General features: G+C 41.6%; 1 protein-coding gene across 1 annotated transcript in view; it reads right to left on the minus strand.

Moving 5' to 3' along the window:
• RYR3 (ryanodine receptor 3) overlaps positions 1 to 13106 on the minus strand; it is a 505740-nt gene that overhangs the window by 275192 nt on the left and 217442 nt on the right. The window contains exons 4-8 of the mRNA XM_004751026.3: positions 12349 to 12423; positions 9969 to 10047; positions 6148 to 6260; positions 5165 to 5264; positions 2779 to 2872 (exon numbers count right to left, since the gene is read on the minus strand). Coding sequence (XP_004751083.2) covers positions 2779 to 2872; positions 5165 to 5264; positions 6148 to 6260; positions 9969 to 10047; positions 12349 to 12423 — 461 coding nt within the window. The remainder of the gene's footprint in view (positions 1 to 2778; positions 2873 to 5164; positions 5265 to 6147; positions 6261 to 9968; positions 10048 to 12348; positions 12424 to 13106) is intronic.

Genomic DNA, 13106 nt, shown 5'->3' on the forward strand with positions numbered 1-13106 from the left:
AGCTCTAACTGCGCAGTGTCCCTATGCTGGGTCTAGAACAGTAATGATAACTCACAGGTCACGCAGACTTGCTGAGGTTTTCACCCCTGCTTCTCCCCACTCAGTGAGAACAGGAAAGGCCTCTCAGATAAAGAGGGTGGAACAGCTCACCCTAGGCCAAAGGAGTAGAGAACTCTCTCCCTCTGACATCTGAGGAATTCTCGAAGGTTTGTCCCTCCCACGCGGGAAATGCGGGCAGCTAGCTCCATTTAATCTTGTAAGGTTACAGAGGTTGAAACAACCTGTTCTCGTTCTCTAAAACAATTACCCAAGGAGAGGAGTAGAGTGGGTGGTGAGCTGAGGTGCTTTGAAAGCTGGGCTGACAGCTCACCCTCGGCTGCAAGAGGTTAAGAGTCTTACCCCAGGGGGCTTGACAAGCCAGAGGCAGAGCCAAGGACCAGAGCTCAGGCTGCTAGATTGCTTCTTTCAGGTTTACACCCTGGGAGAGTTGGCCTTTTCCACCTGGCTTGCTTTCAGGCTTTAGAAGGAATAGAAATGATTTCCTCTGGAAAGTCAGCTCCCTCCCTGTGGTATCACTTGCATGCCTGAAGGGCTGCTGGCCTCTTTTAGTGCATTCCTGATTTCCTATTCTTTTGAGTTCTCCCAGATTTCAGTATTCCTGGCCATCCTGGCCAGTTCGGAGGATCTATCTGAAGACACAAGACAATGAGGGGGCTTATCACTCGCCTCACCTAGACGGCCAATGCCATAGCACCCTCCTGGGATTGAGAGACCAGCTGATACAGAAATGCAGGGTCCAGTATAATGAACAGCTGCTTACTCACCCCTTCATGCTGCCTTACAAAGTCTAAACGCCTTCATGCTTCCTTATAAATGAAAGGAATAAGGCTTTTCATATGTGAATTTATTCCCCCCCCAGAGACAAATTAGATCCTGTGGAACCCTCCACCAAGGGAAGGTCACTTTTGCCATATTTCAATGATGGCATGCAATACCTGCTTCAGGGTGCCCATTTGGGGGAATTCCTGTCCATCCGTTTCACTCTCCCAAGCACCTCCTTTCAAATACTTGCACAGTCTTTCCTTTTATTCAGGCTCTTGTTCAAGTACTTGACAGGACTGCAACCAAATGACAAGTTTCTCCAGGCAGAGTTTCTGCCCAGGATGTTTCTATTTTGGTTCTAAATTTAATGACAGGTATGTGTGTGTGTAGGATGGGGAAGGGCAGGTCAAAGGTTATACACGGGATTATCATTTCATTTTTTCCAAATTCGTGCCCTTCAAAGAAGAATTGGAATGGGAAGAAAGAACTAGTGTGTTCAATGTGTTCCATCTTAGATGTAGCTAACTGCAAAATTCATAAAACTTCAGGTCTTTATCTACCTGCAACTCTTCCCTTTAATGCATAATATGATATTAAAGAGACAGTACATGAGCTCTTGCATAATTTTACTGTTTCAAAGAAAAAGGAAAGGAAAAATCACAATTGACTAGGATCACATGACATTATTTAGGGTATGGAATCCTTAATTCTAAGATCAGCCTAATGCCCTTCCTCAGAGAAAACTGTCAGTTTACTGGACCAGTGTCACGGAGTCAGGGAGTGAAATAATTAGGCACTTGCCATGGGTCGGTGCTTTATGTGTACTAGGTCACATCTGGTTTCCATGGAGAGAGATTCAGAGGACAGAACAAGTAGGAAGAAACTCAGAACAACAGGAATACAGACTGCCAATGCATGGTTTCTAAGACACACATTAACATATTCAAGTGCACTGCTCGGCTCCTTAAGGTCCTTTTAGTTCATCAGTTAAGGAACAAGCCATGGCTGGAGAGTTAGCCACGTGGTTTCTAGGCTGCCATCTGAAAGTAGCCTGTATATGACCTTTGGCAGGAGCCTGACCTAGATGCTCTTTTAGCTGTGAGGACGTGATCCCATGTATCTAATGAAGTAAAAGAAATGTAGCTAGCAAGGTTCCCATAGGCATTACAGAAAAACAAAGAATATATTACCTCTGGGAGATCATGCCCATTGCTGTTACAAGTTCAGCTTAATGCAGATCCAGTTTCATTTTTAAAAAATATTTATCAGATTTCTATAGTTACAGGGGCCAAGCTCTTTATACTCCATTCTTTTGATGTGAGACAGACTACTGAGGGACCCTTCAGTGTGAGTTTAAGATCTGGATTAGTATCTTCCATCTCTTGGTTTTGAATTTTTGAAAAGCACCCATTGAGTAGCCAAGCAGAGGACCACAGAAAGCACTTCCCTTGGAAGTATCTTCAGAATCTTGCCCTTGGCAACATCCAGCTCCTATTTTTCCAATCCTAGTTGGTAATAAGCAAAATGAAATCACCCAAGGCCACCTAAATGACTTCACACACGGGAGGTGGGGAGAGATCTGCCCTTCTGCCTTTGAGGGTGAATATCTTAGGTACACAAACTCTCCAGAGTGACTCACTTGATTTCTGTCACTGAATGGGTGCTTCCAGCTACAATAAATACTACCAGAAACTCCTTATGCAGAGCAGAAATCAAAGAAAAGGAAGGTACTGGGAAGCATTATGGAACAACTTGCCTAAGAACAGCATGTGCCTCCAGGTACCCCTGTGAGCAAGTTCCAGTGCACTGCCATTCCTATCTCACAAACTAGATCCCATGGCTGTCCACTGACCAATGTTCACAGAATTCATCTGTGGTCATGCCCGAATGCAAATTCTTTAGCCGAGGCACCTGAGACTGGAGACAGCGGGGAGGATGACGACATTATGGGCTTACCTGTGCTGGGCATCATTCTGGTCTGTAGATGGTATCGTCAAACACTCATCATGACCATGGAAGAGACGTACTACGTGCCCACCAAGTAGGTATCCTAGTGAGAGAATCATATTCTACTATGAACTTATGGGAAATTTAATGATGACAACACGGAGTTTAAAAAGGGTAAATTTGTGCAAGTCTGAGTCAGTTATGGAAAACACCAAGAAAGAAGCATTTGGAAAAATGTCAGATTCCGTGAATTCTGGACTGAGGAAGAACAGACAAGATAGTCAAAACAATTATAACATTGAAAGTTAGGATTTCAGAGATGAGCAAGTTCATCATCAAAATGTCGGGTAAAAATAGTGTCAGCTCTATCATTAAAAGGAAAATGACATTGCTACTGTGAGGAAGATAAGGATTTTCCAGTTGCCTCGGATGAAAATATATCCAGCATGAAATTCCTGGGTAAGCGCTTACATTCTCTATGTGTATATTTTGTGGCAAAACCCCAACCAAACCGCAGTCGTGGTGAAGAACAAGGGTGCTGGGAAGGAGGTCAGTAAAGTATTACTAAGAGCTGTTTTAGGGGAAGCTACTTTTGAATGCATTTAACAGACACAGATCAAACCTGGATGCTCAGCCTCCAGCACCAAGGGGAGGCAAAATATCATTCCAGGATCCCAAAGCCTATGAGCTACTATCAATAAGCACTTAACTTTCACCATAAGCAATCTCAATAGCCATGGAGTTGTGAGATGTATGGGAAACAATGAGCTTCAAGGACATGATGACCCATTAGTCTTCAAATAAATTCTGAGCCTTAATTCAAAGAACATACTGGGAGAGGGATTCCAGGCTGAGGTTTACCTTGTACAAAGAAATGGGATTTGATCGCTTTGAATAAAAAAAAAATTCTCTAGACTAGTCTATTCCTAGGAGACATATGGACTTAATACACTCATGTCTGCATCAGGACTTTTTTAAAAAAAAAAGTCACATAATTAAATCACTTTAGGGGCTACCAAACTATCTTGGGTATTGAATTAACAGTAAGAATGATGAAATGAAATCATGCCAGAGGAGAAAAGGCTGTTTATCATTACATCTTGTACAGGGACAGTGTGATAGTCCCATTTTTTATTTTTTATTTTTTGTAACCAGGTGAGGCAAATTCTTCTTAAGCTTCTCTCAAATAGTCAGAAATCATTTCCCAATTTTCCTCTACTTTACTGTACTGACAGTTCCAGTTATATACCTTTCTTTGCATTAAAATCATTCATGATATACTGTAGGGGAATTCTTAATAGCCAATTTATTTAGAAAAATTAAAACCTTCCCCAATCCTGCTCTTGATTAAACTCTGTCATCTCATGATGGCGAGGTCATACCCCACTTGGATCCATCCCTTGCAGTCCTCAGGCTCTTCCAATCAATATTCTAATCATGGAGAGAAAACTGCCAAGTGCTGGTGTATCACAGCCCTTCCTAACTGAACTCTAGCTGGGCAATATCCAGGGAAAAAGGGTCATTATGAGGCTCACTTATGCTCTCAGGGCTGAAGTGGGCTCTCATGAGGGGATGCTGAGAGGGCATTTTCTGCCTGGGCAGACGACTCAAGAGATGAGCTATCCAGGCTGAATTACAAGGACATTCAACACATCGATAAGGACCTTTTTGATGTGATTTGCAAACACTTCTTAATTAATCTCCACAAGTCGTCTGTTGGGACTGGGGGATCATTTTATTCCTACTGTGAAAATGAAAAATTTAACATGGGGGAAGATCCAGTCCAAACCTCCCCGGGGAAGACTAAAACCCAGAGCTTCTTGATTCCTGACAGAAAGGGAATGATAACAGACTCAAGGTGGTGGGTTAGTTCTGGTGTAACAGAAGAGGGCGAAACACCACCTGCCTTTTTAAAGCCTTCCACACGTTGCTGACAGAGTTAAAAAGTCTGTCATTTTGTGACAATTCAGCTTTGTTCTGATGTCTTCTGAAACTAAGGCAACACCTTGATGTCCTCATTTTTCCCTCTATTTTCAAACATCTTATCACAGAAGGGCATTTCCAGTTTGAAACTACTGGGCTCAAGATCAAAAATCTGGTTAAAACTGTGGTAGGAGTAAGTTTTTAAACATGCTGACCTTGCTGTAAAGTGCTATAATGTAAGATGATAACCTATAGCCGTCACTGGCATTCGATTACTCTTTTCAGCTGCAACATTACCCATGAGTATGGTAAGTCCCACATCTTTATTTTTTAACTTGAAAGGTGCATTGACTTTGCCTGGCTCCAAGAATTAGGGTATATTAAACCAACTTTGATGCTTTTACTTCCACGGGAAAAATAAACTACTGAGAAAACTGATTACTGTTCAATGGCAGCATACGAAAAAGCCCACCTTCTTCAACACTACTTCCTGAGCACGTAGGATGTACATTCCAGAGTGTCTGCATAAAAGAGGCGTCCACTTGTACGTTCCCGTTTGACACTGAGAGATGCTGCAGCAGAAACAGAAATGAGACATTTGTTAAATCACCAGGCCAGTCCTGACAGAAGGAGCTCAACCTAGAATCTCAAGGATTGAATAAAAGAGTCTCCCTGTCATCAAGCTCTTTCTACACCGCCCTTGGCAGACTGCTCCACCCATTCTAGAAGCAGCTTCAAAGTGGGACACTATTCAGGGAAGAAGTTTCCAGCCACAGAGGCGGCAGACGACTGTTGACTCCTTCCCCTCAGCTGGATCCCTGATTCAACAGAAAGTCATAAAATGTTTCATCCTGTTAGAAGGGAATTCACAAATAGCAAAAATGACTTCGGCATTTGGTCTAGGCGAAATAAATTGCCCGCAGGATTGGTGCTGAGATGCTTAAAAACTTTTGACACTTCTCTGATATTCAGACACCTGAGGGCTTGCTGTCAGTGAAGCCCAGTACCCCATCCCAAGATGCAAAGATCTTACCTGCATCTCTCAAGCCCTGTGACATGCCATTGGCCGAAACATTTTAAATTCTCCATTTCTCCCATATCAGTTTATTTCCCTGTATCCTGTTCTTTCTGGCTTGTTCTTTGCCGAACAAGAGCTAAACCGTGTGGGAAATTCACAGTAGCGGAAGCTAATGTAGAAGTGGTTTTCTCAGGAAGGGCCTGGAGCATTTTAGCAGAGTTGCTGGGCACAGTACCTTCATCTGAAAGGACAACTAACAGTTAAATTCCAGGCCCCATGATAATGGAGCAGGGGAGAGAACTGAACCACCTATCTCTCCCCTATACTGTGCAAAGGATTCTTATCCTACCCAACCTACTGTGGCACAGTTCGCCTCCATCATGAGGTCCTAAAGGAAAAATGTGAAAGCGAAAAGATGCCTCCTAGGAGGTACTTACAAGGTATCTTTCAGAGGACACGCTGACGAGAATGAGGTCATCACCAATTCGAACTTTCTCTCCCTCAGATCTCTGTTTGGATGCCGGATGTATGGTCCACCAACAGGCTTCTCCTACACAAATGCTCCTTGAGTTAGTCATTGCTTCATGGAAATCAGTGTCCCTAATTCTGTCCCTCATTCTCCCTCTCCTGGTAACAATCCCTCCAGTGCGCAGGCGCACGCATACGCACACTCCAGACCTCAGTCTCTATTTAGCCCCATATCCACTTGACTACGTCCATCACTTTTGTCCTCTCTGGCAACAGAAAGACAGTGTTTGGGAGAGAGTATTGGAGGTCAGAAACTATAGAAGCCTTTGAATATTTTTAAGACATAGAGAAAAATTCATTCTTCAAAGGCATTTACAAATCTTTAATTGACTTCGCTGGTCTACTGACAACTTACACACTTTTATCTTTGCCACACTCTCCAAGAAATTCTATTAAAACATAAATAATTTTGGGGTGCCTGGGTGGCTCAGTAGGTTAAAGCCTCTGCCTTTGGCTCAGGTCATGATCCCCGGGTCCTGGGATCAAGCCCCACATCGGGCTCTCTGCTCGACGGAGAGCCTGCTTCCTCCTCTGTCTCTGCCTGCCTCTCTGCCTAGTTGTGATCTCTGTCAAATAAATAAATAAATAAAATATTTAAAAAAACCATAAGTAATTCTACTAAAAAAAAAATCAGATTTTCAAAAGGCTTAAATCTACAAAGACTAGGACAGCAGGTGGAAAGTTGATAGCAGAGAAGAGAAATGAACAATTTGGAAAAAGGAAAGCAGATAGATGCTTTCAGTGAACAGAAAGCTAAAACCCAAGTCTTTATGAAAGTAAGAAAATGGAGGAGAAGTTCTCAAGAAATAAGGCGATCCCTGCTGCATGTTTCACAGGAAGTCTCTGGAATTGGAGGTAAGTTACTATAAAGGTAGCAGCAGAAGATGAGGTTGAAAACAGAATGGACTAAAAGCTATTAAGGAAATTTTATCTCCTGGCATCCTTTCCTGTACCCTGCATGGCTAGATGACTCCTTCTCCTCTACCCTACAAAAGATTAGGAGTTACATCTGTGGAATGACCAACCATAAAAGTTCTGGTTCTGTAATACCAACGACTGTCAAACAAGGAAGTGAAAAGTACTGCAAAAAATAGAGAATCATTAAAATTTTATGTCCTTGTAAGTAAACCCCCAGCTCCTTTCCCTCTGCCTCTATGCCTCATACACTAGCTGGGATGTTAAATCTCCTCCTCCCTCACATATAAGGATTCCTCTTTAGGGGAGCCAAACTACCCAAGATAACTTTTACTGACTTGATTTAAAAATGAAGGAAGACCAAGGATCACCTGATATCCAAGCCACAGCACTAACACAAACGGCAAGAACAAAACAGTGGGGAAAGAGACTTGAAGAAAGCAAAGATTATGAAGAGCCGAAGAAAACTTTTAAAAAGTCATATAATTTATAATTGCAGAGAGATAAGAAAAAGTTACATTCATAAAGCAGCAATGAAAATACCCATGAATGATCACTTTGGATAAAAAGTCTTCAATCCTGAAAGAGAAAGAAAGAAACAAAAGGGTTATAGGATAAAGTTGAAAAAAATCTCCCCAAAGAACGAAGAGAAACAGATTAGAAATACGAGTGAAGAGAAAAATAGAAAACCAATCTAGAGGATTTCCAGAAAACATGAGCAGAGAAAACAAAGTTAGGAATTAACAAAGAGATAGTATTAAACATTTGCCAAAGCTAGAAGACAAGAATTCAGATTGAAAAGGCCCACAGATTCCCTAGCACAGTGGAGAGAGACCCACACCAGGGTCCATTCTCATGAGCCTTGGAACAAATAGGATCCATGCCCAGATGTATCACTGTGGAATTTCAGACAGAAGGGCAAAAGAGAAGACCAGTAGTTCTGAGAAAATATAAGTATGCCTTACATAAAAGATCGGGAATCTGAATGTAGATGTCTCAATAGCCAGCCATAAGCTAGAAGAAAATGAAGAAAACCTTCATGATGCAGTGGACAAAATATATTTCCAATGTAGAATACCATGAATTACTTGTGAAGCTGGAATTAAGGAACTTTTAGATGACAATTTACCTCCCTTTGATCTTTTCTGTAAAAGCTACTAGATAATGGGGTTCCACCAAAGTGATGTGGTAAACCAATGAGGAGGGTAAAAAACAAACAAACATGAGATCTGGGAAACATGGAATCTAGAAGAGAGACAAAGGAAATTTTCTGGATGATGGTGGATGTTTCAAGAAGAAGACTCTAACAGAACAGGTGATATGAATGAATCTGATCACGGGCAAGTTTCAGTTCTACAGGCAGTTTGAAATGAAAGACTGGATCACAGAAAATCCAGTGTACAGTTTTTTTTTTTCCCCCCGACTCTTAAAAAGTCTAAAATCATTTTACCAATGTAAAAAGAATGAACATATGGGATTTTCCTGGTTATGTGCTCTAAGACAGACCCCTGGTTTACATCTCAAGGCCAGCTCACAATGGTGAGTGTGAGACTTCACACATTTTGTAAATTGTCAGCCAAGGTTGTCAACACCTTAGAGGAAATTATATTTTAAGAATAACACTTAAGCTGAAAGCACATCAACCTCAAAGCCAATGCACATATAATCTTATTTTAAGGCAAAAAACTTAATGGGTGGAGGCAAACCCACTCTCCGGCTTTGTCCAAAAATGAGAAGAGGAGAGGCAGAGGGTTCTCCTCAGGAATTCTCAGACATTCCCGTGCATAATGCAGAGATGGCAGGTGCCCAGGGTTTAATCTCTTGTGTTTTGTTTTTGTCTTGGTTTTTTTTTTTCTTTTTTCCTCTAGCTCCTCTGTAAAATCAGACAATTTGAATCATCCCCGTAAGAACTGACAGAGTGTTGGAACAACCTGGACTTTTGTCCTTTGACTACCCAACAAAGGATTTTCCCTTATTTGGGGAAAATGTCATGATAGTAAAGATTGTGTTCAAATTAGAATCATTCTATAGTGTGACCTAGGATGTTTTCTCTGGCCTCTCTTTTTTCCTGTCCATTTTCCAAAGTCTGGGTTTTCTACTTTAGAGCAGGTTCTACCCATCCTTCACCCAGTAAACTCTCATACTGCTTGAGTGAACCTGAATTAGTTTCTGCCATTTGCAACCAAGAATCCTGACTTATAGGCCAACCTGTAAATGGAGCAGAAATTCCATACACTTGCCCTTGATGGATGGTCAGATTACCTATGAATGTTTCCAGCCACAGAGAGCACCCCACACCCCAAGGCCAGCTATTAGGATAATTGCAGCTATTGAAACATGGTTTTCTTCATTGAGATGAAGTATGCCTCCTTTCAACTTCTAACTGCAGCTCCCTTGGTTTATGCAATAACCCACAGCAAGCCAGACCCTTCTTTGATACTATAACTGAGTATGTATAGTTATACTGATCCTCTGTTCTTCATTTCTGGTTTCCAGGGAGAAGTTGCATTATCCTGGTCACCATCTCTCTCAGGATCCACCTCCTGTCAATATTTTTGACTGAACTCAAAACACACAAAAAAGCCAGTGTCTCCCAGGTATAGGACTATGGTGAAGGCATTATGCTTTCCTTCATTCTTAGTTCCTATGTCCCTATCACACATTGTTTCCTTCTTATTCACCTAAATTTTATCAAACCTATTTCTTGACCCCACCAGCTGGATGGTTTGGCAGCCAAAATGAGGAACATATTCAGTACCCTTAAGCCCTTAGCACAAGACCCCAGTGAGCAGGAGATCTGGTAATATTGACTTACCTGTGGCATTTTCCCGTAGACCTACATCAAAGGCAAGTTTATCTGTCTGGGATCTTGATGTGGTCAAACATGTTAGATACTGTGGAACAAGAGCAGATGCTAGTGAAGTCATGCTCTTCTACTGGGTCTTGGCTTCTCTCCACTAGCTGGCTTCCACTTTTCAATTCTGACATTGAATTACTGTAGAAAGGGCTTGTTTATTGTAGTCAGTGATATATAACACTTCCAAAATATACTTTTGTAGTATATTTAAAATCTCAAAGATGTTCTTATGTGATGACCCAGTGATTTAACTTCTGGGACCATACGCTACAGAAATAAGTCTGAAATTATTATTTTGAACATATTCAATCATATGCTTTATGAATTCAAAATATGCTTTATGAGTTCAAAAATACTGAGGAACTCTTACACTGGAGACAATAAAAGTGGAACATATACAACTAACAATAATGGAAAGGCTGATAAACTTTGGTACTTCATTTTATGAAATATGCTATCATTAAGAGTTTTTATCATGAGTGTGTAATAGCATGGAACATATACAGCACAGTACACTTGCACAGGTAATAGATATGCAAAATTTAAATACCTGGCAACTATGCTAAAAGGAATTACACCAAACTGATAACTGAAGTTCTCTTTGGACAGTGAGAGATACCATGATGATTCCCCCACTTCTACCAAGTTTGTTTTTCAAACTTTCTAAGAGCTGTGGAACTTCTTAGTATCTATGCTTTTTTTTTTTTAACTGTAAAATACATGTGCATGTAAAACTTAACAATGATATTTAAAATAACTTAATAATGGGGGAAAAAACCCTGGCCCATTCCTCGCCTCCTTTACTGACAGGCACAGCAGCTGATCTTGGATTTAGACCAGTTGGCAGATATGCGCTTAGAAAGTTATTTTCTGAGTTATTCTTCTACTTCTCTGCAACAGGAAAATGGAGAATCACCCCACTGTCCACAGTCCTATGTCCCCAGCTTCATTATCAGAGCTGCTCTTAAAAAGAACTAGCTAGTATAGAGTTTATCTTAACTTTTTTTGAGGGGGAGGGTCAGGACAGTAAATCTAATAATAAATAACATAATCCTTCAGCTCTCTGCCATGCTGTTGGCCTGAGTTTTCAAAGACAAGAGAAACATGCTGTTTGAGGGTTGGGTCTATTTATGTAGGAAAAAACAAATATGAAGGTTTGATTTACTCTATGGATAAGCACCAGGTTCCAAAAGATACACGCTCAATTCTCGATTCTAGACATCATTAAGATACAGAGTTTCCAACTCCCTAAATGTCCCCATCTCCTGCTCCAATAACCTTCCATTTGGTCACTTTTGTTCTCTGTCCTTTGCTACAAAAGACTACAATAGACGAATGTTGAGGTTGAAAAGGTCAACTTCTTACCAGTGCTCAGGGAAAAAAAATGCTGCAATAAATAAATTATTTAAGAGGCAGCTGCTGCCGCCACTGCCAGTGTGACAGTTCAAGCTTTGAGATGAACTTTGCAGCATACTGCAGGTGTACACGTGTGGAAATGAAGTCTGGAATTGATGTAACATTTTCCACTAGGGCCAGACAAAGATGACAAGACTTCCTCACACTGAGAGAGCAAGTGAGGATGACAGATGCAGGGACAGGAGCAAACACGTTGAGAGCTGACATGTATCATATTCGATGGGGATCACGATTATCCTCCTTAAGATGCCCTGTCCTATATTGTTTTACAAATTGCATTGACTTAAAACTTGAACAATTTTTTCTCAGCTTACATTGAGTTATCCACATTTTGGTTGATTCTGGTTCTAGAGCCCTAACTGGTTACAGCCCAATGAGCTTTCTGGGACTGTTCTGCTTCATGTCTTCCTACTGCCTCTGGATTCGTGTAATACCTTCAAATGACTCCAGGACTGAAGGCAATGGATACAATCCCATTCCCTGCAGCTAGTCAAAAAGTTGAAACTTCACAAAAATCTCATCTGATTGATTTTTCTTCTATCCTGGCTATCCTTATATGCTCAAGAACTCCATCATTTCACAATTTATTTCTTCATTAAGTCAACAAATACTTATTGAGCACCTAGTATGTCAAGGCACAGTCCTTAGTGGAGTTAGGTTTAGTGAAATTAAAAAAAAAAAAAAAAAAAGACAGGGTCTTCTGCCTCGTGGAGTGAGGAGGAGGGTAGTCAGACATTAAGCAAATACGTAACTGGAAAATGAGATAAGTTATATGAAGGAAACGAAAAGTCAGTGTGTTCTAATTATTTACATTTCAAATAATTTCTGCTGTTAATAATCTACAGGCTTGTTGGTTTCCTCTACCTTATCCCTTCCTTTTCCTCCTCCTCAAATGGTGAAAGCAGACATCCGATGTGCTTACCATTCCGCTGAAGGAGTGCCGCAGGAGAATCGCGTGGCCATATAGCAGGGTCCTGTGGCCACCCCCTTGTGCTGCCTGTGGGAAACGACAAGGAAAAATGTCAGCACCAGCAGCTGGTGGCCCCTCTGAGAGCAAAGCATGACAAGAATTCTGGAAGACAGACTACAAAGAAAAGAGCCATGGCAAAGCTCCCAAAGAATTCATTCTAGAAGTAAGTGGCCAGCCTACAGGCATGGGGGAGACGCGTGACCACAGCCATGCAACATCCCTGGGAGAGGGTGTGTGAGGCCAAACCTCCTTTTGGAAATGTCCCCTGCCTGGGATCAACAGAAACCCCAAGCTGTTCCACCAGAGAAGCATATAAATGAGATATGTACTGCTTACCTTCCTTTGAAACTTCTCAGAAGCGTTCAGAGCGAGAGAGAGAAACAAATGTGATGTCACTCTAGCCTAGCGACAGAAAAGCAGCTTGGGGGACAGGCATATGGTCACATTCTACACCCTGCGGTCTTTCCCCTTCAAGGCACTTGGCCTTCTACCCAATCAGTTAAATGGGTCTTATTCACCAGATCTCACCATTCCAGCTGACTCTGAAACCCAGGACTTTCAAAGGACAACCAGTAATGCAGAAATAGGTCCATTGGTTGAGGTACCACCTGGTTCCTTCTCTGCCTCCCCGGGCAACCCCACTTGGGCTGTTTACTCAGTGGGAGCCAACCAGCAAGAGATGCTCAAGAGGAGAGGCAGCCCACCAGAAA

Source organism: Mustela putorius, unplaced genomic scaffold (genome assembly GCF_011764305.1).
Source record: "Mustela putorius furo isolate JIRA1106 unplaced genomic scaffold, ASM1176430v1.1 tig00003898_pilon_pilon_pilon, whole genome shotgun sequence".
NCBI classification, from domain to species: Eukaryota; Metazoa; Chordata; class Mammalia; order Carnivora; family Mustelidae; genus Mustela; species Mustela putorius.